The sequence below is a fragment of the Protopterus annectens genome, chromosome 5.part0, assembly GCF_019279795.1.
Source record: "Protopterus annectens isolate FY-2018-M chromosome 5.part0, PAN1.0, whole genome shotgun sequence".
NCBI lineage: Eukaryota > Metazoa > Chordata > Ceratodontiformes > Protopteridae > Protopterus > Protopterus annectens.
The window spans coordinates 1,126,990,200-1,127,016,848 of NC_056735.1; the positions used below are offsets into that span (position 1 = coordinate 1,126,990,200).

Sequence of the window (26,649 nt, forward strand, 5' to 3'; positions counted from 1 at the left end):
TTTACTTTTTCTGAATAAGTATCCTTCAAATAGAAATCATCCCAGTTATGCAAGATTCAATACCTCTGCTTACCTATTCCACAAGATGAAAGAAATGGGAAATATGTGGTTTAACATCATTAGCAAAACTCGTCAATATAGTCGTCATACTAATACCATATACCAGTAGTGTTCAGTAATCGTATCAATACTCCTGGCAAACAGAAAAAGTGTTTTCTTTCTTTACAATTTATCTGTACAAAAAAGCTTGACATTTTATAACAAGTTGAGAGTGAATCTTGGTAGTATGAAAATATCTGACCATGTAAGTTCCTCAACCCTGTGGTACATAAGTTGCATAAAAATCTTGTCAAGTTAAAATACTATTACAAAGCTGATTTACTGAAAGTATATCTGGGTTATATAACCTACAACTAATAGCAAGTCTCAAAATCAGCATTTAGAATGCATGCATTTAAATCTAGAATAATAGCACTGTTTGCAATGCTACATGATTTTTTATTGTATTAACTCTGGAATAATTTTAATGTAGTTTGGATGCTTATTAAAATTAGTTTAATTCTATTGGTGACAAATTAGAGGTTATGACGTACAGTTTATCTGTAAGCAGGTTTTTCTCTAGCAAACAAGTTAACCGCAAACACTGCTTCTTAAAGGACCACTACGGGCAAATGATGAAGAAAACATATATTTTTTTATCTTGCCATGATTTACTACACCTCCCAAAGCTGCCTTCAGCAAAATAAGTACTTCTTCCTAATTTTATTTTGTTTTTAGTCTCGTCTGCCCTCATGGGGGCAGACATGGTGATTCCTTTGGAAAGCTAAATCTGTCCTATAATGCAGACTGTGAGGACAAGTAGCCCTACCATTTGTTGTCAGACTAGACTTCCATTCACTTACAATGGAACTCCTGAAAAAAAACTGTCAAGTTTGAGAGTCTGCAGCTCATGTGTCATTGACTGGTATGCACTGAGTTTTACAAATGTTGTTCCTACTGATGTACTACACATTCACTGAAAGAAACTTGCAAAAGTGTCAACAAATTACTGAGATAAAAAAGACTTTTCACAAGGAGCAGTTTTGCAAGTTTCAGTTCCTGGCCAGGTTACTCCTCCCTTCTCCCCTCCTTCAGTGGGCTACAGTCTCACATTTCCAACTTTGCTAGATTCAATTATTTAGTCAGCTTTGCATGACAATAGACATAAAAAAATAGCCTGGTGTGCCACTAAAACTGTTCCCTTGTATGTCTCTTCACTTCTGAGTAGCAATTCCCAAGAATAAAAAAAAATAGCAAACTCATCAGTCCAGAGTTTAGGTTAGTCTATCCATTTTTTTAAAATGTGCACAGTAAAATATTCAACTTGTAATGCATTTTGGCTGCTGACATGGTTATTTTTACATAGTTACTCTCTTATAGTATAACCTGAACTTATGGTATTTAATGATGCATTTTACAACAGTTCTCAGTTTCTTAACAATGACTTCCCAAGCCTCTGTGACCTAATACTTTCTTACTATAGCTTTATGTAGTTTGTCTTAGTTGTATACTTGTAGTGTGCTTCTCATCCTCTCAGTAACAGACTCCTGGAGAAGCATATACTTGTATTGAATTGAGTACCAGCAGCTGTAGCAGTGATACCACACTCCAAAACAATGCACTCAAACATAGTGCTGACAAACACAAGGGAATGTATATGTCTGAATCAAGCAGTGATGAAATTGCTAGGGACTTCACTGAGCAAAATTTTACTCTTAACTTCTCCATTTCATAATGCATAACATTCGCACCACACTTACAAAGGCACACTTCTATCTTCCACAAACACAGCAACCCACATAACTGCTACTGTTTCTCCCTTCAGTTATTGCAAGCCAAGAATACCACGTTTTAATAAGGATACCTACCAGACAAGTCTGCATAGGTGACTGGATATTTACAGTTCTTGTTATTAGCAGATGTGGTCCTTAACAGTTAAGTTTTTAACATTGTGACTGGTTATTTACATTTCCTTTTACAGCACATTTGTTACTTTTACTAGTTATTTTTTAAACATTGTTTTGGTCGGCATTCACACCTGCAAGGCCCCCCCCCCCCCAGGCAACTATAGCTTTGTCTTTTGCCACTGGGTGGCATAACTTAACAATATACTTGCTGTATCTTGTCCCAAATAGATCTGCCTCCACACTGAATACATGTAAAGTAAGGCAAGTACCATTTACTTGGTGTATTTTGTCCCCAGATAGATTTACCTTCCTTTGTATTACTTGCACACCAAGGCCTTAAAGTAGTGTTTCTGCAACTAACGACTTACACTCCTAATTTCCTGCTTCGACCTCTTCCTTGCTTACACTTGCATTACAGCTCCAAGGCTTCCACTTCTTATGCGGATTACTTTTCTTTGCAGTTTTCTGTGAGGGGGCGGGCCAGATCTCTACCGGCTTTTTCTGGTTATATCTTCCTCCATTTTGTATCTCCCTCCCCTAACTCCCTCTTCCCCCATGCACATTAACTAGTCTATATTAGTGGGTCTCCTTGAGCGGCGCCCTTTTGAAAGTTATCTTTTGGCCTGCTTGTGGTGAGGAAACTTCCCCAGACCTTTTTCAGTGTGACTGCATCAATATAAGTAAATTTAACTAGTACAATACAGCCAAACAGACACATTTGGTGTAAACAGAAACAAGTGGAATAATGCATTTGATGTACAAAGAAAAGAAACAAGTAAGCCCATTGATATAATTGGAGTTAGTGTTAGCCCCGCTGCGCTCGGGCTCACTCCATTCCCCTCTCTGCTTCCTATTCCCACCCGCCCCCACTAGTGCTACATTTCAACTGAACTTAGCCACGCCCATCATACTAACCACCAATCACTGAATCTGCCCCACCCCTGTACCCATTTCCTTCTCTTCCACTATTCCACATCACGTAAAGCAGTCTTCCAGCTAACTACCTTACAATCGCAAACAACACCTCCCATCATCCACCACACCCACTCCAAGCAGATCTCACTCATGACCAAACCCAACCAAACCATGCCCAAACTACCCAAACCCCCATACATACATACACCTCTTACTATTGCTCCTAGGTGTATCCACACTCCCACTGCTAACTTCTATCACCAACCACCAAAAACAACTTAATTTTATCCATCTACCAAGAAAAACTACTTCCACTGACATAACTACAACATACCATTTTACTCAACTAGTCCCACATCACTACCAAACCTTCTTTATTCACCACTATGCACACAGATCACAGCCATCACACTACCAGTCTCAAACAACTATAAAGAACTTTAAGACCCTAAGCAAACTACTCAATCTCTATTTTTACCTCAGAACCTAACTCATTAGCTGCGGTGATATACACCTAAACCCAGGCCCTTAAAATCTAGGAGCCCCAACCCTCAACCTGAATGATACCCTACTCCACTGAGACAAATCCACATTCCTCATTTTAAATTTAAATGTCAGAAGTATACTAAACAAAGTCCACGACCTTCATGCACTACTCTCCTTTTATCAACCTGAGATAGTCATACTAACAGAGACTTGTCTTAAACCAGGCAACCACAACAATGAAGTCACTCCACCAGGTTACAATATAATTTGTAGTGATAGAATAGGTAAAAAAAGGGGGGGGTGTTGCTATAGTGTATAAATCTCACATCATCCTTGAGAAAGTAGACATAACAACCCTAGACCTCATAAAGTTGAACTCACGCTAACAAAACTAAAACTTAATGACGATAAATGCATCAACATCATAGGGTGCTACATCCCTCCAGGCAGCAATATCCCCATTACAGAAAAAACTCCTAGAATGGATATCTAACTCCCTCCCCCAGGAAAGCATAGTATTAGAAGACCTTAATACTGACTGGCAAAACTGTTCCAGTCATAAGCCACTCTCCCATATTAACCTACATGGCCTAACCCAACTCATCACTTCTCCCCACAAGAACAGACAAGAGAACCAAACATCAATCCACTCTAGATTGGATACTCGTATCCCACCCATCACTGATATCCCTAGCAGGATGTCTACCAGACACCAGGTAGCTACCAAGCCACATTCTTGCTCAGATCAAAATCACCACAACTGACCCAAATATCTACACGCCTAATTAGAAACAAAAAACACTTTAACCGCTTCAACTTTATAAACGAGCTAAAAATCTGCAACTGGACCCCCCCCCCTAAAAACTTAACTCTTGATGAAGCTGTACTATATTTCAATACTACCTTCTTAAACACCCTTAATCATCACGCCCCCTCCAGAACAACAAGAATTAAAACTAAATATGCCCCCTGGTTAGCCCCAGACACAAAATCCCTCCTCAGAAAAAGAAACAAGGCCTGGACCAACTACCTAAACAGTAAATCCCAATTGAACAAACAAATATATGTTGAACTACATAACAAAGCCAAAAAACTCACCAAAACAGACAAAACATCTTGCTACCAAAAGTTACAAGATAAGCACAGGAACAACCCACAAAAATGCTGGGCAGCAATTAACTCTATTCTACAACCAGGTATAACTACCCCAACCCCAAAAATAGATAACCAAGAAGATCCCCACACAATATAATAAATACTTTACGGAAACCATCCAAACCCTTGCAAACAACCAACCCTATGACAACATCCCCTTCCCTGCAAATCCACCCCACAACCCCATCTAACAATTGCCTCAAGTTCAGCTTCCACCCAGAACCAACCAAATCCATTGAAAAACTACTCTGCAAGCTTAAACCAACGTCTCTTGCTGCAGGTAAATTACCCGCTGAATACCTCCACCTGGCTGCAGAAGCCATATCATATCCTGTCTCCATAATAATTAACAGGTCCATCTCCGAGTGTATAGTACCCAAGCTATGGAAAATATCACATATCATCCCTCTACATAAAGGGGGAACCTCCCTGGAACTCAGTAACTACCGCCCTATAGCCATACTACCCCCTTTATCTAAAATTTTAGAGGGGGTAATACACAAGCAACTAATGAAATATCTCCTAGAAAATAATCTAAAAGCAACACAACAACATGACTTTAGACCCTTCCATAGCACCTCCACCGCACTAAGAGAATTCACCAACATTGTCAATACTTACAGAAACAATGGACTCCTATCTGCCACCTTCCTTGACTTGTCCAAAGCATTCAATATGGTTAACCACAATAAACTCATTCTTTCACTAGCAACTGTAAACCTTACCACCCCTGCCATCTCCTGGTTCAAAACCTACCTAGAGGGAAAGAAACAAGCTGTTATGTGGAAAAACCAACTCTCCCCCTCCCTACCAGTCTCCCTAGGAGTACTCCAAGGCTCCATCCTGAAGTCAACTCCTCGTTGGTCAGATCCGACCATAAGCTAATCACCCTAGATATCCACATCCCACCCTCACCCCTCATTAAGGAAACCACAGTAAAAAATTTCTCCAATGCCAACTTCATGCCTCTTAAGACAGAAGTGGCGAACTTCATGACACCTGCGGAGATGGACAATACAGTTATGACTGCTGAATCCTACACAAATGCACTCTACAGGCACTTGCACAAGGGCATGGATCGTGCTATCCCAAACGGAACCAAGAAGCTATCCTCCAAAAAAAAGGAAGCCAATCTGGTGATCCCCTGCCATAAACAAACTGTACAACAGAAGGAAGAAACTGTTGCAAAAGAGTAAACTCCCATGAGTGGTGGAGCTCCCTGGTCAGCCTCAGTAAGAAGCTGAGATCCTTTATAAGAGCCTCCAAAGCTAGCCACGAAAACAAAATTGCCACTGATTCTAAGGACAATCACAAAGCATTCTATAGCTGTGTCAAGAATCTCAATGGCAACACCCAGATCTGCTCTGAGTTGCACACAACGGCACGAAAATTACAGAACCAACTGATATTGGCAACATCCTGGCAGATAGGTTTAGTGCTAACTTTACCCCCCTCTCACCCTCTAAAGGGCCCATATCTGTACAGGAAGAATGCAGAGTTCCTGTAATCACAACTACACAGGTAAAAGCTGCACTCTATAAGCCAAAAACACAGCATCCATGGGGGCTGGACAACATTCCAGGCTGCGTTTTACACAAACTTCAGAACAAACTTGCTCGCCAACACTGATCCCGGGAACTATCGCCCTATTAGCCTGACGAGCCTGGTCTGCAAGGCCATGGAATGCATCATCATGGAACTCATAAACAAAGACATTGGTAACCTCCAAACTGTGGACCTCACCCAGTTCAGGTTTGTGAAAGGCATATCATGCCTCCTGAACCTAATCAATTTTTTTGAGGCAGTCACCAAAGCCGTAGATGAGGGTAAGGTGGTTCACACAGCCTATCTTGACCTCGCCAAGGCTTTTGACACCATCCCCCATTCTGGAATTATAGCTAAACTCACTAAACTAGGTATAAAGCCCTATGTCACCAGATGGGCTGCCAACTGCCTCACTGACAGAACTCACACTGTAAAAGTTGCTGACTCCAAATCTGACTTCAATCCAGTGACAAGTGGAGTACCACAAGTTTCAGTCCTGGGACCTCTCCTGTTTGGTATCTACTTCTCTGAAGTACAGGCTAACACAGAAGGCCTCTAGCTAACGATGTACGCAGATGACTACAAACTAGGAGCCATAGTAGAGTCCCCAAATGATGTGGACATCCTACAGAAGGGCCTCACTGAGACAGATGCCTGGTGTCAGAGCCACGGCCTCAAGCTCAGTGCCAAAAAGTGCATTGTCATCCCCTTTGGTAAAAACTCTGTACCCATGAACTACCACATAGGCAGCAGTCTGCTTAACACCGAATGTGTGATGAGGCCTTGGGACCCAGGTGGACAGTAGTCTCCTTTGATAATCAGATCGCCACAGTAGTCAGGAAGTCCTATGTGGCAAACCTCATCACAAAAGGGTTCTCATCCAGGAAAAAAAATAGATCCGTGTCCCCCTCTAGTCGACATTCATTAGACCCATTATAGAGTACAAAGCCCCTTTTGGAATGTACCTCAAGACATCTGCAGCAGCTGGAAAGGCCACAGAACCATCTCGCAAAGAGGATTACTTGCCTCAGATGCCCTACACTGACCATCTCAAAAAACTCCAGCTTTACTCGGTAGCATATCGCCTACTCCGAGGTTATTTCTGCCTAACATATAAAGCTATATCAAACCCATAGCTGTTGGACATGCTACACCTAAAGAAATCCCAGTGCCTCCGAGATGCATGCTCTAGGGACCTAAACCTTGTTACCACAATAAACAGGACATGCTGGAAGGATAGGTTCCTGTCCCGGAGACTTCCCATACTCTGGAATAAGCTACCCATCTATGTTAAGTAAATTTAGTCATTAGCAGTCTTCAAGAAAAATCTTTGAGTGGATGGGAAGTAGGAAATATGCCCCGGGAATCACTTCTGTGTCTATGCTCGACAGTGGCACAGGAAAATAACTTTCTTGGGTGGCATAAGCCAGGGAACCTTGTTGCTTAGGCTTATTTTGGCCCTTGGGCTGATAGCCTAGTACCTACCTATAAACCTAGTAGTCTAAATACAATATCATGGAGCATTAAAATGCGATGACATAAGGGTGACAGTTCATTATTTATTCAAAGCAAATGTCAGAGTGGAAAAGTTCAAAGTGGATAAAGAGGAGGAGGGGAAGAGAAGAAAGAGTGAGAAAAAGTATTTGTTAGAAGTAATAATTAGGGTAGATATGGGAGGCAGGAGAAAAACATGAGTAAAAGTAACATTACAAGTAAGAGAAACAAAACCAAGGAAAAGAATAAATAACATGGACAACAAGATTTACAGCTGCAAACTGTCAAGTGGATTGGTAGCAGGTGTCATAAAACTGGGTTTGGAAAAATGTTTGGTGACTTTGAACAAACAGATTTGTCCACATTAACCGTGTATCGTGTGTGTGTGGTAGAAAAGAACTATAAAGCAAATCTGCACCAATACCCGCTTGCTGCCCTGCTGTGGGGGACGCTTGTGCAAGTGCAATGGACTGGCTCCAGCAGGAAGGGATGGCCGCATACCTCTCAACATCATAGAACAAGAAATCTGGACCAGGCCATAAATAATAGGGGACAAAGGCCCATAAATTGGGACAAGTGAATTTTCTTAAGGATATGATGTCTGAAAATCAAATGCCTGTCAATTTTCTGACTTCAGTGTTCAATGATTTGCCAGTGATTTGACAGAAAACTGCAATTTTATGAAAAACAAAAAATCTGGACTTTCTGCAAAAATCTATACTGTTGAGAGATATGGATGGGAGTCTTGAACCAACACCCATCAATCATTTTCATTTGTGTGCCAAAGCCATTACAGCAGTGTTTTGCAGAGAAGTGAGAAAAACCTTAAATTTGACTGGTATGTTTATTTTACATTTGTTGACTGGGAGAGTCCAACTGGATTTCAAGCCTATTTTTCAGTGGAGGCCTGGGGAGAAAAGCTCCAAGAGAAAATTTTTTTTTACAAAACAGTTTTAAGGACAGACTTTTGACATACAATTTCCATAGAAGAGACTTTGACATACATATTAACTAACAGGATACATTCGTTCTCATCAATATAATACATTTTAGAAGATATTCCTAAGTTTAGGATTCCTGTGATAGATTTGCTATCAGAGTAAAAGCAGAGAGATGTAGAATAAGGCTCTGAGAGAGCAGATGATGCTCGCTATAGTTGAGAAGGATAACAAATTGATTCACTATATGTCTTTGCCTGGTTTTAGTTGAGAAGGATAACAAATTGATTTACAATATGTCTTCTCCTGGTTTTAGTTGCTTATGGGAAAGCACAGCATTGCTGGGGTAGTTTTCCCTAACTCCTGGAGAGGTGGGATGAGCAGTAGATTAACAATCGTAAGTGGGTACAGTACTATGATTGGTTGGCTTAGCAGAGTTACTTAAGTTAGGTGAAGTGTTCTAATACATTAGCCAGGGGGATACAGGAGCACAGATGATTATTCAAAAAGTGAGTTTTAACAAGTTTCTTGAACTGTGATGGGGATTTGTTGTCAGTTATGTGGGCAGGAAGGGAGTTCCAGGTTTTTGCTATACAGTGGCTGTAGGCAGACTTAACAGCTTCATTGTTATATTTGGTTACTTTGAGGAAGATGTTCATCGTGCATACAGCTGCAGTCATTACAGACTGGTTATCCTGCCATCAGGCGGGTCATCAGTCGGCCGAATTCCAAAGTCTAGGTCCGGCTTTGGTTGTCGTCGCTTCTTCCCTGACGTCAGTGCGGCAGGGGTATAAAAGGCAGCCAACGCCATTTTTCCCAGTCTTTCTTGCCGTGCGGTGCCCGAAGCAGAAGCAGTTCGCAAGTGCCGGTCGGCCAGCTTCTGAGATTTACGAAAGTATTTCAGCCGAAGTCGTCTTTAAAGCTAAGTACCCCGTTGGGGAAACTTTTCTTGCCGATGTCAGACAAAGTTAATAATTGCATTTCTTGTGGGAAGCAAATACCGCATAAGGATTTCCACTCTTTCTGTATACCTTGCTTAGGGCCAGACCACGACGTCTCGGCCTGCCGTTTTTGTGCTAGGTTCAACAAGCGCACTATTAAGCGCTGGGTGGAGTTCGCCCTTCATTATTTTGGCAAAAAAATTAATTATATGTCGTCGGATACACCGACACCAGTTTTAAGCAAACGACGCAAAGACAAGGACCGACATCCGAGGTCTGCACTGAGTACTGAGACCACGCTTAGGCCGACTACCGGTTCTCCGTTCTCAGCGAGGCGCCTACGCAGCCCCTGACTACCGATGAAACTATTTTACCGGTGACTTCAGTACCTGAGGTCGCAGGCTCCTCGGTATCCATTCCCACTGCAGATACCGACGCCACACTTGGCGGGGAAACTGAAAATTTAGTCAGGCCTGCCATTTCTAAAGGCGTCTTCAGGCCTTCCACCTTCTCTATTAAATCCTTCACTAAATCTAAAACTGCCATGAAAACTAAAAAACAGGGTCCTCAGACCTCCTCTCAAGGCCTCATGCCTAAAAAGCAGATGCTTAAAATGGCTGAGGATTTGATAACTCTCATCAGGGGTTTTCAACCCCCCTCTGACAAAAGACCCAGATTGGAGGAAGACTAACCTTTCTCAGACCAGGCTTCTATTACCTCAGACCATTCTCCATTCTGAGGACCAGGATTATGCCTATTCCCCTTTCGAAGACTCTGATGCTGAGGAGTCTATTCCCTCAGTCTCCCCCCCCTGAGGACTACTCTTTTGGGGAAGCCCTGCATACATTGAGGGAACACTTCCATTGGGAAAGCCAAGATTACTCAGATTCCAAGAAAAGGCTCAGGGAATTTCTACTGCTCCCCCAACATAGGCCCCTGGCTATCCCTCCTGTTTTAGATATTTTGGATGATGTGTACGCAGAAGCCAGCCTTAATCCAGATTCTTTACCTCCAGCCCCTGTTAAACCAGACAGGTATTACTGGGTTCCTGATTCTCACCAGTTCCATTATAAAAGCCATACTGCTGACCCAGAAACTATTTCACAGGGTCCCAAGGGAATAAAGGCCTCTACTGCTAAAAACCCTTTACCTTCAGAGAGAGATTCCAGAGCATTAGAAAGGTGGGGGGAAAAGGTGTATACATCTGCCACTTTAACCATGAGGGCATTAAACTGTCAATTTCATATGTTAAAGTACCAACAGTTTTTGTTATCTCAGTTGAAAAGCAAAATGACACTAACAGAACAACCAGATTTGAAAGAGTTGCAGGATTTGTTGCATGGAGCAGAGCAAGTGGGTAAACATACCTTGCAGTGTGGTTTTGATGCTTTAGAGGCCTCATGTAGAGCTGCTGTCACGGGGTCTGTTATACGTAGACATGCTTTGCTCAAAGAGCAAACCTTACCAGATCATGTCAAAGCAAAGTTATTAGATGCACCACTTCAAAAAGATGTATTGTTTGGTGTTAAAGCTGAGGAGGTACTAAAGAAAATGGAGGAAAAAGCGAAATCTATGCAAACAGTGAAAGATTTCTTGCAGGTACAACCTCCACGCTTCAGCAGAAACTGGCCTTCAAAAAATTGGTCCTTTCCAGCCACGGACAGACCTCAAAGGAGCAGATACAGACGCCCAAGGGGTAGAAGACAACCTCAGGGATCTTAATGAGCAAGACAGTGGCAAGCACCAACCCCAAAAGGTGGAGAAGATAGATCACAGTCATTTAGAAAACAGACACAATGACTTCCCCCTATGCCTGCCAAACAAAGCTTTAATGGCAGCACCTTTGGGCGAAAAACTGGCATTATTTTCAAAAAGCTGGCATATTGTTACAAAAGACAAATGGATTCTGGACATTATAGACAGAGGCTACAGGTTCCACTTTCACACCCTTCCAAAAATGAGAGGCATGCCAGACCTGCCACAAAGTCAAAGGGCAGAGGCACAAAGACAAATTTCCGCTCTCATGGATACGAAAGCGATTCAAGAGGTACCTGCAAAAGAACAAGGTCAAGGTTTTTATTCCAGACTATTCCTGGTACCAAGGAAAGACAAAGATTGGAGACCCATCTTAGACCTATCCATCCTAAACACATATCTACAGGTGCCAAAATTCAAGATGCTCACATTACAGCAGCTTCTTCCCATGCTGGGAAAGGAGTCTTGGCTGGTAACATTGGACCTCAAGGAGGCATACCTGCATGTCCCTATCAGACAAGATTGCAGAAGATACCTCAGATTTCTTGCAGGTTCAACCCATTACCAATTCTTTGCTTTGCCCTTTGGCATATCTACTGCGCCCAGAGTGTTTACGAAATGCCTGGCATCAGTAATTGCCTTCTGCAGACAAGGAATACAGATCTACCCATATCTGGACGACTGCCTGATCCAAGCGGACAGCAAGGACATTCTATTGCAGCATCTGGCGTTTGTAATAAAACTGTTAAACTACCTGGGATACACAGTGAACAAAAATAAATCAAAACTAATACCTTCTCAACAGAAAATTTTCCTGGGTGCCAGCTTAAATACAACCACCCAGATGGCCTACCTCACGCCAGACAAACAAGGGCAACTGTTTCAATACTTCAACAAAATGGCAATTTTCACCAGACTAACTGCAAGGAAAGTCCTGCAGGCTCTGGGATTCATGGCATCTTGCATCCTACTAATACCATGTGCAAAGCTGCATATGAGGAAACTACAATGGTACCTAAAAAAAACTTATGGTCTCAACACAGCCACAGCTTGGAAACAATTATACCACTCATTCCATGCCTTCAAAAGGAATTTTTGTGGTGGGCTCAAGCATGCCAAAGAAACACAGGTCTCCCATTCTGTGTACCTCAAGCAACTCAAATCATCACAACGGATGCCTCAGACTACGCCTGGGGAGCACACATGGCAGATCAGTGCATTCAGGGAAAATGATCCCAAAAAGTGAAGCACCTACACATCAACCAAAAAGAGATGCTAGCCGTGCAAAATGCTCTCTGCTTCAAAGACCTACTGCATCCAGGCCAGCTATCGATAAGGACAGACAACACCACACTCATGTGGTACATAAACAGGGGGGAACTCATTCATACCCCCTGTGCAGGCAAGCCATGACCCTATGAAACACAGCACTGGAATTGCAAATTCAACTACAGGCACAATTCCTGTCAGGGAAGGAAAACACACTGGCGGACAACTTGAGCAGAAATATGACAGACCCACACGAATGGAAGTTGCATCCTCACGTTTTCTCAAAGATAACTCAGGCATGGGGACAGCTGGACATAGATCTATTTGCTACCCACAGAAATTACCAGTTGAAAAAATTTTGTTCAAGGACCTATCATCCACAGGCCTGGAAAGTGGACACACACTCTTTCAATTGGACAACATTGACAGTCTATGCCTTCCCGCCTCTTCCTCTACTGACCAAAGTTCTGAGAGGCCACAAATGATTCTCATTGCTCCAGACTGGCCACGACAACACTGTTATCCTCTCCTAAAGAGCCTGACACACTCCCCACCATGGATCCTACCTCTAGTCCCCTCTTCTGTTGTCCCAGCACAACTACAAAACCCTTCACAGCCAGCTCAAAACCCTAAATCTAGCTGCATGGAGAATACCTTAATTTCCCAACAGACTCTCCTCTCCAAGGAGGTGCAGGATGTCATCTTGGAGGCCAGAAGACCCTCAACTAGAAAAGCCTACTCCGCCCAATGGAAACGATTTTGTTCCTGGAATCAAAGGGCCAGTATCCTTGGGTAATAAATATACCTCAAATTTTACAGTACCTAGCTGAGATGTTAAACAGTGGCCTTTCCTTCTCCTCCATCAAGATCCACGCTTCAGCCATTTCTGCACAATACAACACAGATCCTCCTTTATTCTCACATCCTCTATTAAGGCAGTTCCTCAGAGGGGCAAAAATTATAAAACCCCCAAGGAAACCACCAGTCCCAGCTTGGGACCTCAACTTCGTATTGGAAAAGCTGACCCTGCTTCCCTTTGAGCCGGCTTCTTCAACAGAGCTACAATACTTGTCATGGAAAACAGCCTTCCTTCTGGCTATCACCTCAGCTAGCAGGGTTTCGGACCTACAGGCCCTCATGGCTGTGCAACCATTCATCATTTTCCATCGACAGAGTTTCCTTACGAACCAACCCTACCTTCATGCCAAAGGTAGCATCCAGTGTAGCATTGAATCAGACTATTCACTTACCTACCTTTTATCCAAATCCACAGAACAAAGGGGAGAGACTACTACATTCCTTGGACATTCACAGACAACTTCGTTATTACTTGAACAGAACAAAGCCATTCAGGAAATCTGAGCAGCTCTGTGTCCTATGCTACAGGTGCTGAAGGAAAGGCTATTTCCAAACAGACAGTTTCAAAATGGATAGCCCACTGCATACACTTTTGTTATTCATTTCATGGAAAATCTGTGCCTGTATACATCAGATCCCACTCCACCAGGGCCACAGCTACCTCTGCAGCTTTCCTCAGGGGGGTCCCTACCAAGGACATTTTGGAAGCAGCTACTTGGAGTTCAGTGCACACTTTCTCCAAGCGCTACCACCTTCCACTATACTCAAAATCTAGAGCGGGCTTTGCCACAGCAGTCCTGCAGGGCATCCTCGCCCCTCCTAGTTCCACTTGGTGCCTACCACCCTTACTTAGCTTTGGGATTCTACCCATCTGTAATGACTGCAGCTGTATGCACGATGAACATAGTACAGTTTTGTACCTACCATAAATGTAGATGTTAGTGCTCATACAGCTTCAGTCCAGGTTACCCTCCCTCCGTCCCCTCTTAGGACAGGCCTTATGACAAACACCTTTATCATACAACCTATTTGGGGTATTCTTTTATGGTGTATTTGCTTGCAACTACTGTTTTTTGATTTATCTACATTGCATGTTTGCATAATATTATGTTTTGCCTTCCTTTTGGGGGCACCTGACATCTGGGGCAAGAAAAACTGAAGAAAATGGCGTCGGCTGCCTCTCTTATACCCCTGCCGCACTGACGTCAGGGAAGAAGCGATGACAACCGACGCCGGACCTAGGCTTTGGAATTCGGACGACCGAGGACCTGCCTGACTGCAGGATAACCCGTCTGTAATGACTGCAGCTGTATGAGCACTCTAACATCTACATTTATGGTAGGTACAAAACTGTACTTTTTGTGTGCTAGACCTCAAGGGCATGATGATGTATAAGGTTGCAAAAGATTTTGTAGGGCTGGGGTGTTTTCTGAATTATGTATTACTTTGTGGGCTAGTGATAGTTGATTGAGTTGAAGTAGTAGTGGTTGTTCTAGCCAACTGAGTTTTTTTTAGGCATTCACAGCGATGTGTTCTGATGGGAGAGGTTGTAGTGAATTTGGCTATCTTATAACAACTATCAGGTTTGTTTAGGTCAGATTTGTGGAGATTTGTAAGCACAGGGGAGGCATAAAGTAGGGTGGATAGTAGGCGAGTCCTCGCTATTGTAGTTTTGGAGTGGTCAGTGAGGAATTTTTTATTGCGATACAGTAGGCCAAATTTTTTATGTACTTTTTTATGGTTATAGAAATATGTAGGTAAAATCTAAGATTATCTATTTCAACCCCTAATAGTTTGGTATGATTTGTGGGGGTGATTGCGGTCTTGTTTAAGGAGGAGATGAAGAAAGAAGCAGTGGGAGGTGTGGCTCTGTGGGAGCTAAAGAGTACTAGCTTTGTTTTACTTGGGTTCAGAATGAGCCTTTGGTTTGAAATCCAAGTTTCTGCTAGGGAAAAGCATTCTTGAGTTAAGGAGTGAAGGATGTCCATTGATTTGGCTGCCCATATTATGGTGGTATCATCTGCATATTGCACTATTGAGGCTTTAGGAATACTGTTTGGGAGCTGATTGGTGAAGAGGGTAAAAAGAAGTGGCCCCAAAATGGAGCCTTGGGGTTACTCCTAGGGAGACCGGTAGGGAGGGGGAGAGTTGGTTTTTCCACATAACAGCTTGTTTCCTTCCCTCTAGGTAGTTCTTGAACCAAGAGATGGCAGGGGTGGTAAGGTTTAGAGTTGCTAGTGAAAGGAGTTTATTGTGGTTAACTATATTGAATGCTTTGGACAAGTCAAGGAAGGTGGCAGATACAAGGAGTCCATTGTTTCTGTGAGTATTGACAATGTTGGTGAATTCTCTTAGTGCGGTGGAGGTGCTATGGAAGGGTCTAAAGCCATGTTGTGTTGCATTTAGATTATTTTCTAGGAGATATTTCATTAGTTGCTTGTGTATTACCCTCTCTAAAATTTTAGATAAAGGGTGTAGTATGGCTATAGGGCGGTAGTTACTGAGTTCCAGAGAGGTTCCCCCTTTATGTAGAGGGATGATATGTGATATTTTCCATAGCTTGGGTACTATGCACTCGGATATGGACCTGTTAATTAGGATGAAGACAGGACATGATATAGCTTCTGCAGCCAGGTGGAGGTATTCAGCGAGAAATTTACTTGCAGCTAGAGATGTTGGTTTGAGCTTGCGGAGTAGTTTTTCAATGGATTTGGTTGGCTCTGGGTGGAAGCTGAACTTGAGGCAATTGTTAGTTGGGGGTGTGGGGTGGATTTGCAGGGATGGGGATGTTGTCATAGGGTTGGTTGTTTGTAAGGGTCCAGATGGTTTCTGTAAAGTATTTATTAAATTGTGTGGGGATGTCTTCTTTTTTTTATTTATTTTTGAGGTTGGGGTAGTTGTTTTACCTGGTTGTAGAATAGAGTTAATTGCTGCCCAGAGTTTTTGTGGGTTGTTCCTGTGCTTATCCTGTAACTTTTGATAGCAAGGTGTTTTGTCTGTTTTGGTGAGTTTTTTGGCTTTATGTAGTTCAACATATATTTGTTTGTTCAATTGGGGTTTACTGTTTAGGAAGTTTTTTTTTTGAGGAGGGATTTTGTGTCTGGGGCTAACCAGGGGGCATGTTTAGTTTTAATTGTTGTTCTGGAGGGGGCATAATGATCAAGGGTGTTTAAGAAGGTAGTATTGAAATATAGTACAGCTTCATCAAGAGGTAGGTTTTTAAGGGGGGTCCAGTTGCACATTTTTAGGTCGTTTATAAAGTTGAAGCAGTTAGTGTTTTTTGTTTCTAATTAGGCATGTAGATATTTGGGTCAGTTGTGATGATTTTGATCCGAGTAAGAATGTGGCTTGGTAACTAATAGGTGTCTGGTAGACACCCTGCTAAGGGATATCAGTGATGGGTGGGATAAGAGTATCCAATCTAGAGTGGATTGATGTTTGGTTCTCTTGTCTGTTCTTGTGGGGGGAAGTGATGAGTTGGGTTAGGCCATGTAGGTTAATATGGGAGAGTGGCTTATGAATGGAACAGTTTTGCCAGTCAATATTAAGGTCTCCTAATACTATGCTTTCCTGGGGGATGGAGTTAGATATCCATTCTAGGAGTTTTTCTGTAATGGGGATATTGCTGCCTGGAGGGATGTAGCACCCTATGATGTTGATGCGTTTATTATCATTAAGTTTTAGTTTCGTTAGAGTGAGTTCAACTTTATGAGGTCTAGGGTTGTTATGTCTACTTTCTCAAGGATGATGTGAGATTTATACACTACAGCAACACCCCACCTTTTTTTTTTTTACCTATTCTATCGCTACGAATTATATTGTAACCTGGTGGACTGATTTCATTGCTGTGGTTGACTGGTTTACGCCAAGTCTCTGTTAGTATGACTGTCTCAGGTTAATAAAAGGAGAGTAATGCATGACGTTCATGGACTTTTAGTATACTTAACATTTAAATTTAAAATGAGAAGCGTGGATTTGTCTCGGTGGAGTAGGGTATCATTCGGGTTGGGGCTCCTAGATTTTTTGGGCCTGGGTTTGGGTGTATATCACCGCAGCTAATGAGTTAGGTTCTGATGTAAAAATAGAGTTTGAGTAGTTTGTTTAGGGTCTTAAAGTTCTTTATAGTTGTTTGAGACTGGTAGTGTGATGGCTGTGATCTGTGTGCATAGTGGTGAATAAAGAAGGTTTGGTAGTGATGTGGGACTAGTTGAGTAAAATGGTATGTTGTAGTTATGTCAGTGGAAGTAGTTTTTCTTGGTATATGGATAAAATTAAGTTGTTTTTGTTGGTTGGTGATAGAAGTTAGCAGTGGGAGTGTGGGTACACCTAGGAGCAATAGTAAGAGGTGTATGTATGTGGGTTTGGGTAGTTTGGGCATGGTTTGGTCATGAGTGAGAGATCTGCTTGGGATGGGGTGGGTGTGGTGGATGATGAGAGGTGTTGTTTGTGATTGTAAGGTAGTTAGATGGAAGACTGTGCTTTACAGGATGTGGAATAGTGGAAGAGAAGGAAATGGGTACAGGGGTGGGGCAGATTCAGTGATTGGTGGTTAGCATGATTGGCGTGGCTAAGTTCAGTTAAAATGTAGCACTAGTGGGGCCGGGTAGGAATAGGAAGCAGGGAGGGGAGCGGAGTGAGCCCGAGCACAGCGGGGCTAACACTAACTCCAATTATATCAATGGGCTTACTTGTTTCTTTTCTTTGTACACCAAATGTATCATTCCACTTGTTTCTGTTTACACCAAATGTGTCTGTTTGTCTGTATTGTACTAGTTAAATTTACTTATATTGACGCAGTCACACTGAAAAAGGTCTGGGGAAGCTTCCTCACCACAAGCAGGCCAAAAGATAACTTTCAAAAGGGCGCCGCTCAAGGAGACCCACTAATGTAGACTAGTTAATGTGCATGGGGGAGGAGGGAGTTAGAGGAGGGAGATACAAAATGGGGGAAGATATAACCAGAAAAAGCCGGTAGAGATCTGGCCCGCCCCCTCACAGAAGACTGCAAAGGAAAGTAATCCGCATAAGAAGTGGAAGCCTTGGAGCTGTAATGTAAGTGTAAGCAAGGAAGAGGTTGAAGCAGGAAATTAGGAGTGTAAGCAGTTAGTTGCAGAAACTACTTTAAGGCCTTGGTGTGCAAGTAATACAAAGGAAGGTAAATCTATCTGGGGGACAAAATACACAGAGTAAATGGTACTTGCCTTACTTTGCAAGTATTCAGTGTGGAGGCAGATCTATTTGGGACAAGATACAGCAAGTATATTAAGTTACGACACCCAGTGGCAATAGACAAAGCTATAATTGCCTGGGGGGGGGCCTTGCAGGTGTGCATGCCGGCCAAAACCATGTTTAAAAAATAACTAGTAAAAGTAACAAATGTGCTGTAAAAGGAAATGTAAATAACCAGTCACAATGTTTAAAACATAACTGTTAAGGACCACATCTGCTAATAACAAGAACTGTAATTATCCAGCCACCTATGCAGACTTGTCTGGTAGGTATCTTTATTAAAAAGTGTTATTCTTGGCTTGCAATAACTGTAGGGAGAAACCGGACCATAGCAGTGGTTTTATCTGGCAATGTTGCAGTTGCTGAGGGGGGACCGAGCTGCGATGATGCAGGTAGACCGTGTGCTGTGCAGACTTGTCTGGTAGGTATCCTTATTAAAAAGTGTTATTCTTGGCTTGCAGTAACTGTAGGGGAAAAACTGGACCATAGCAGTGGGTTTTATCTGGTAGTGTTGCAGTTGCTGGGGGGTGGGGGCTGGCCCAAGCTGCAATGATGCAGGTAGACCAAGTGCGTTATGCAGACTTGTCTGGTAGGTATCCTTATTAAATACTGTTGTTCTTGGCTTGCAATAACTGAAGGGAGAAACCGTAGCAGTTGTGTGGGTTGCTGTGTTTGTGGAAGGTGGAGATGTGCCTTTGTAAGTGTGGTGCGAATGTTATGCATTATGAAATGGAGAAATTAAGAGTAAAATTTTGCTCATTGAAGTCCCTAGCAATTTCATCACTGCTTGATTCAGACATATACATTCCCTTGTGTTTGTCAGTACTATGTTTGAGTGCATTGTTTTGGAGTGTGGTATCACTGCTACAGCTGCTGGTACTCATTCAATACAAGTATATGCTTCTCCAGGAGTCTGTTACTGAGAGGATGAGAAACACACTACAAGTATACAACTAAGACAAACTACATAAAGCTATAGTAAGAAAGTATTAGGCCACATCAGAGGCTTGGGAGGTCATTAAGAAACTGAGAACTGTTGTAAAATTTATAATTAAATACCATAAGTTCAGGTTATACTATAAAAGAATAACTATGTAAAGATAACCATGTCAGCAGCCAAAATGCATTACAAGTTGAATATTTTACTGTGCACATTTTAAAAAATGGATAGACTAGCCTAAACTCTGGACTGATGTGTTTGCTTTTTTTTTTTATTCTTGGGAATTGCTATTCAGAAGTGAAGAGACATACAAGGGAACAGTTTTAGTGGCACACCAGGCTATTTTTTTTATTTCTGTTGTCATGCAAAGCTGACTAAATAGTTGAATGTAGCAAAGCTGGAAATGTGCTACTGTAGCCCACTGAAGGAGGGGAGATGGGAGGAGTAACCTGGCCAGGAACTGAAACTTGCAAAACTGCTCCTTGTGACAAGTCTTTTTTATCTCAGTAATTTGTTGACACTTTTGCAAGTTTCTTTCAGTGAATGTGTAGTACATCAGTAGGAACAACATTTGTAAAACTCTGCGCATACCAGTCAATGACACATGAGCTGCAGACTCTCAAACTTGGCAGTTTTTTTCAGGAGTTCCATTGTAAGTGAATGGAAGTCTAGTCTGACAACAAATGGTAGGGATATTTGTCCTCACAGTCTGCATTATAGGACAGATTTAGCTTTCCAAAGGAATCACCATGTCTGCCCCCATGAGGGCAGACAAGAGTAAAAACAAAATAAAATTAGGAATGAGTACTTATTTTGCTGAAGGGAGCTTTGGGAGGTGTAGTAAATTAATGGCAAGATAAAAAAATGTTTTCTTCATCATTTGCCCGTAGTGGTCTTTTAACTGCAAGAAGAAGAATCTTTTATTGTTGTGGCCCTCCATAAGTAATGTTTTTATTTTTATGCTCCTCCAAGAGTAATCTGTTTGTATTGCCTTTAATATAGCACTGACATCACGATAGCGTAACATTTCTACATGTGCCCTGGTGGGCTGAGCAGTAATTGATTTCTTAGTGATGCAATGGTCTCTTCCTACAGTATTACTTTGTGTGGTCTACTGACGAGACTTGCATTAGTTTATCTGAATATCACTAGTAGTGTTTCATTTGTTTGCAGGCTCATTTAGTATTTTTGATAAGGAGTCTAATTGGAGAAACTAGCATTGCCATTAAGGTGTTAAGTCATATGTTATGAAATGCATTTGGGTATGTAGTATGAGAATACAAATGCCTTTCAGTAAACATTGATTTATTAGCTACACAGTTAAAATAACCAAAAAAATAGATCATGAAATTAGGAGTGTGCAAACATTCCAACTGTCACATAATCTAGTTTAGCATCTCCCTGCAATTTACCCTGTACAGTTCTTTTTGAGGTAATGCATGGTAAATTAAACTCCCTGTCAGTTTAATCAGTCCATTGTCATTTATTCAGGTAAACCCATCATGTAGAGCAGAACTTACATAGCATTCCTTTTCTGGCATATTTGCCTCCTTTTAATTGATTTTAGTTGGACTCCATTTTCCCTGCTATTTATTGTTTTAGCTGCTTACTGTGGAGAAATTAGATTGTATCTAAAATGTATAACTTTATATTTGTTTCAGACTTGTCCATTCACAGACCATCCCACTGTGTCTCAAGTAAGTTTCATTATTAACACATGCTAACCTGTCAATAGTAGATTTCCTTGGTCTTGTTTTTGTTGGAAAAAATGTTTAGCACGGTCACTAGGCTCATTCACTGTACTCTGTATTCTGATTTTATTTTTTTTTTCTATTTATCAGGAAAATCCATCTTGGCAAACAGGCCCATTTTCAGTGAAGGTCGGGGGGGGGGACTTGTTTATTAGCAGCTGTTTACTGGGAAAGTCCACTTGGCCCAGGATAAGCCATTTTCAGTGGAAAACAGGGGAGAAAAGATCCAGTGTAAGAAAAGAGTTAAATAATGTTGCAAGAAAGAAAAATATTTACAAATTTCAAAAATTTTAATCAACATAGCATGACATAGACCTGATAAAAATAGAAATAATGCAAAACATTTTTATAGAAATTATATAGCATCACATCTTCTTTCGGCTTTTCCCGGTTAGGGGTCGCCACAGTGGATCACCTGTCTGCTCATGATTGGCAGTAGAGTTTTTACTGTTGAGTTGCCAGCCCAACCTTCCACGGAAGGCACGCACATGCACACACTCATGCCTAGGGCCAATTTAGTGTCCAATCCACCTACAGCATGCTGTTAGGATGGGGGAGGAAACCAGAGAACCCGGAGAAAACCCACGCGACCACAGGGAGGACATGCATACTCTGCGCAGAAGGTGTGAGGCGACAATGCTAACCGCTGCACCACTGTGGCCGCCCACATAGCATCACTTAGACCTGATAAAAACAGAAATAATACAAAAAGGTTGAACACAGTCCTAGTATAGTGGGACAATAATAGGATATAATAGAGAGTAAAACAGAAATTCAGGATTAGAGTGTAATGAGCGTAATGAGCGTCTAGAAAAGCATGAGTTTTGGCTGAACTGTTTGAAAGGGTTGTACAATGCACTGCCTCCCCAGTTAATAAATGTGACTGACCTGTCTTCAGACATTACAGTGAAAGACTTTGTGATGTTCTTAGGTAAGTATGAAGCTGTCCGTAAGCAGAGTATTGCAAGCCTAGCCAAAAAACAGAAATCAGAATCTTACCCTTGTATCGTTGAGGGTAAGACCTTAACCATTATGCTCCCACGTCATAAGAATCATTGCAACAGATAGTAACCAGAATGTTTCTTTTCCATTTCTTCTTTTCATATTGTTTGCCTGATCAGATCTGTGATTTAGAGAGCTTTCAGTGTTGATAGCCTTGGCATCTCCAGCTGATAGTGACCAGAAGATTCCACTGAAAGATTTTTCCTCTTTCAGTTGACTTTCTCCTTGCACCATCACATAAAAAATAACTAATGTTAAGTTGTCAATCTCGCCTTCATTCTTGCTAGATGGGTTCGGAGCCGATCCTCGGCTCCGACTCGGCACTTGCTAAGCTCGAGAGTCACTTTTACCAGCTCGAGGCAGCCCCATATCCCATGATGCAAGGCGGTAAATACCCAGATCTCGTTTGCCGCTTCGCTGATGAGGTCCTCCTTTTGCCAGCTCTTGGTAAGTAATTTGTTATTCAGAATTTACTCACCCCATTCCATATATTTCTCACAGATTGTTAGTTTGCTATCACATAAAAATCCACAGACGCTCCAGAAGGTTTCTCCGCTTTCGGCTGGGGTCCAGTCATTTTCAATTCAGAGCCCTGCCCTTTGGTCTCACTACAGCCCCCAGAGTGTTCACCAAATGCATGGCAGTGGTCACGGCTCACCTGAGACGTCAAGGATTCCAGGTGTTTCCGTATCTCGACGACTGGCTCCTCTCAGCCACCACCAGGCATCAACTTCTCCAAGCCAGAGATTACACCCTAAATGTCTGCACTCAGGAATTTCGGTCAACTACAAAAAATCCTCCTTATTGCCCTGCCAATCTATTACTTTTATAGGCGCAAATTTAGACACTGTTCGGATGTCCGCAAACCTCACAAGCCAGAGAATCATAGATATCCAAAACCATGTGCGGATCATCCTTGCCAGCAAAAAGGTGCAAGCCAGACTGGTCCTGAAAGTATTGGGCCTCATGGCAGCTGCCATTACTCTTCTTCCTTTGGCCCGTTTTTACATGCATCTCCTTCAATGGATGTTGTTCACCCAATGGTCCTTCCAACAGCTTCCCATGTGTCACCAGATCCTGGTGACACAAACTTGCAAAAACCATCTATCCTGGTGGATTTCTTCTCCCCAAGTCCATCAGGGCAGACCCTTTGTTTCCCCGGCCCCGGTAGCCACCGTCACTACGGACGCCTCCCTGATCGGGTGGGGGGGTCATTATCAGGGCAGGATGGTTCATGGGACGTGGCAACCGTTCGAATACCACTTGCACACAAATGTCCTAGAGATGAGAGCAGTGCTTTTAACGTTGCAAGCCCTCAACGACTTTCTTCCCTTAGGAACGATTGCAGTTCACACGGACAACATGTCCGTCGTATGGTACATCAACAAGCAGGGCGGAACCAAGTCCTACCACTTGTGTCGAGAGGCTCTCAGACTTTGGCAATGGGCAATCTCCTCTCATTGGTTTCTGGTAGCTACGTATATCCCTGGGAAAACCAACATTTTAGCGGACAGATTGAGCAGAGCTATAGTCATGCCTCACGAGTGGTCTCTCAAGCAATCTATAGTGGAGGAGATTTTTCAGAAGTGGGGCCGCCCATGTTGCGATCTTTTTGCTACTCCCCAAAACAGCAAATGCCCAGTCTTCTTCTCTCTCTTCCCACTTCCGGGCCATCCCCCCAGAGACGCTCTTACCCAAGATTGGCCCCAGGGACTTCTTTATGCCTTTCCTCCCTTTCCATTGATACCACAGGTACTCCAGAAAGCTACCGTTTTGAGAGCCAAAATGATTCTCATTGCCCCGTATTGGCCTCGACAAATTTGGTTTCCGTTCCTTCATCGTCATCTTTTGGTGCAGCCGTGGCATCTGGACCCAGTGCCAGATCTTCTGATCCACCAATCGGGTCAGCTGCATCGGTCCATTCCTTTTCTCAACCTCACAGCTTGGTTGCTCCACTTCCTTTCTTAGCCAGGCTTCCTATGATCTCTAACCCTGTTAGAGATATCATAGTAGCTTCCCTTAAATCCTCTACTAGAAGGATTTACTCTAGCAAGTGGAAACATTTCTCCCTTTGGGCGAAATCGAGGAACATAGATCCCTTTACTGCCCCTGTTCATGCAGTTTTGGATTTTCTAGCGGAAATCTTTCACTCGGGTTCTTCATCTTCCACGGTCAAAGTTCAGTTGGCTGCAATCTCAAACTTTCATGTCGGGTTTGCAGATCACAACATTGTCCCACAAGCTTTGTAGAGCTTTTTTGAAAGGAATTTTTCTCCTGAAGCCTCCTGTCAGGAGCCCTCCTCCACAATGGGACCTAAATCTAGTGCTGACATCCTTAATTCTTCCTCCTTTCGAGCCAGCTGCTTCATGTTCACTAAAGTTTTTTTTCGTGGAAGACACTCTTCCTTGTCGCTATTACCTCGGCTAGGAGAGTGTCAGAACTTCATGCCCTCTCTGTTCGTCCCCCATATTTGGTCTTCCACAAGGACATAGTATCCTTGAGAACTAATCCATCCTTTTTGCCCAAAGTTGCTTCAAAAACAAATTTGAACCAATCCATTGATCTCCCTGTATTTTTTCCTAATTATTCCAACAGATCGGAACAAAAATTGCATTATCCGGATGTTCACCGCCAACTCGGATATTATTTGGACAGAACAAAGGAATTCAGGAAGTCTGATCAGCTTTTTCTTTCTTACGCTGAAAATATGAAAGGCCTCCCTGTTTCCAAAGTGACCTTATCTAGATGGCTATCTTCCACCATTTCTGACATTTATCAACTTAGGGGCAAACAACTGTGCTCAAAACCAAAGGCACATTCCACTAGAGGCCTAGCCACTTCTACAGCTTTTCAGGCTAGGTTACCCTTAGATACTACTTGTGCAGCAGCCACTTGGGCCACTCCTCATACCTTTGTTTCTCATTACAAATTGGATTTGGCCTCCAGGGATAGAGCCAGTTTTGGTTCCACGGTTCTCAAGTGTCTGTTCCATTGAGCCACCCAGGATAGAGGTGCTAGGGACGCGGTCCCATCCAGCAAGAATGAAGGCGAGATTGACAACTTAACATTTAGAAGTTATTTACCTACCATAACGTTCCATGTTAGTTGTCTTCTCTCGCCTTCTTTCTTGCGACCCTCCCTCCTGTCCCCCTTGCCTGGACAGACCTTGATCTCCCTTGTCTCTGGAAGATTTTGTTCCTTGGGCACCAGTTAGTTGTAGTTTTTAATTATCTGGTTTCCCCTTACAGCCCTTTTAGGCTAATTGCTCTTCTTTCCTTAGTGGAAAGTTTTTATGCTAGGTAGTTTTCCCTCTAGGTACCAAACGAGATCTGGGTATTTACCGCCTTGCATCATGGGATATGGGGCTGCCTCGAGCTGGTAAAAGTGACTCTCGAGCTTAGCAAGTGCCGAGTCGGAGCCGAGGATCGGCTCCGAACCCATCCAGCAAGGAAGAAGGCGAGAGAAGACAACTAACATGGAACGTTATGGTAGGTACATAACTTCCAATTTTGGGACATGAGGTAGCCCCTGAAACTGAAAGAGTAGCACCTCAAGTGAAAGTGTCTTAGGAGTCTAATCATCCTAAGAAGTTGGATAAGAAATTAGTGTTGGAAACATCTGCAAGTTGAGCCATGAGGCCTTTATCTACCCTGTCAGTCCTGTGAGGGCCAGGGAGTGTTCGTTTTGCAGAGGCACGGAGGATTTCTCCAATGGATACATCCTTATCTGCTAATTTAACCTTAGAAGCTAGCAGCAGAATACTGTTTGCTATATTGATAGTCTTCTCAGAAATGTAAAGTTATATGATAGCTAGATACTGGTTGGCATGTAGCCTGCAACTGTCCAGTGAACCTGTCAGGGAAGGAAGGCCTGCCTTCTCCCGTTTGACTGTTCAGTTGTTTTTGTATGTGAACTACAGGTCCTAGGGAACAAACTGCGTTCTTATAGACAAAGTCTAAATAGGTTGAGCTTCCTAAACTCACCAACTCTTCCTACATCATGTTGCATCAGCTTGCTGATGAAAAACTTTACTACCCTTAGTTTTGGACTACATACAGTTGAAGAATATGTGAAGGAAAAGGCAAGAGAAATCCTCCCTTTTACTACTGTGGTAGTCTTATTTGTAAGAATGAGTGTCATTCTTGCAGCTTACCTGACTCTGACATGGCCAGAGAAAATAGTTCACTTTATGCTGTGCAGATTTGCTTGGATGTGACATTGAAGGTGACAAATCTTCATCCTCTTAACTCCGCAGTGGATGTGTCTTTCAGGGAGATAGTAATTGCACTCATTCCCTCAACTGGAGCTCTGAAAGTTTGCACTGAAACTTCCTGTGGGTGGAGTCTAAGCTTTTTGATAGCATTATATTCTCGCATTTCAAACATGTTCATATCTTTGGAACTACATGGGGTTATTTAAGTATAA

General features: G+C 42.5%; 1 protein-coding gene across 2 annotated transcripts in view; it reads left to right on the forward strand.

The window, feature by feature from the left end:
* EIF5B (eukaryotic translation initiation factor 5B) overlaps positions 1-26,649 on the forward strand; it is a 3,606,765-nt gene that overhangs the window by 1,484,533 nt on the left and 2,095,583 nt on the right. The window contains exon 9 of one of the 2 annotated variants that reach the window (XM_044070982.1): positions 21,133-21,168. The exons of the other annotated variant lie outside the window; for it this stretch is intronic. Within the exon in view, the coding sequence (XP_043926917.1) occupies positions 21,133-21,168 (36 nt within the window). The remainder of the gene's footprint in view (positions 1-21,132; positions 21,169-26,649) is intronic. 2 annotated transcript variants of the gene reach the window in all.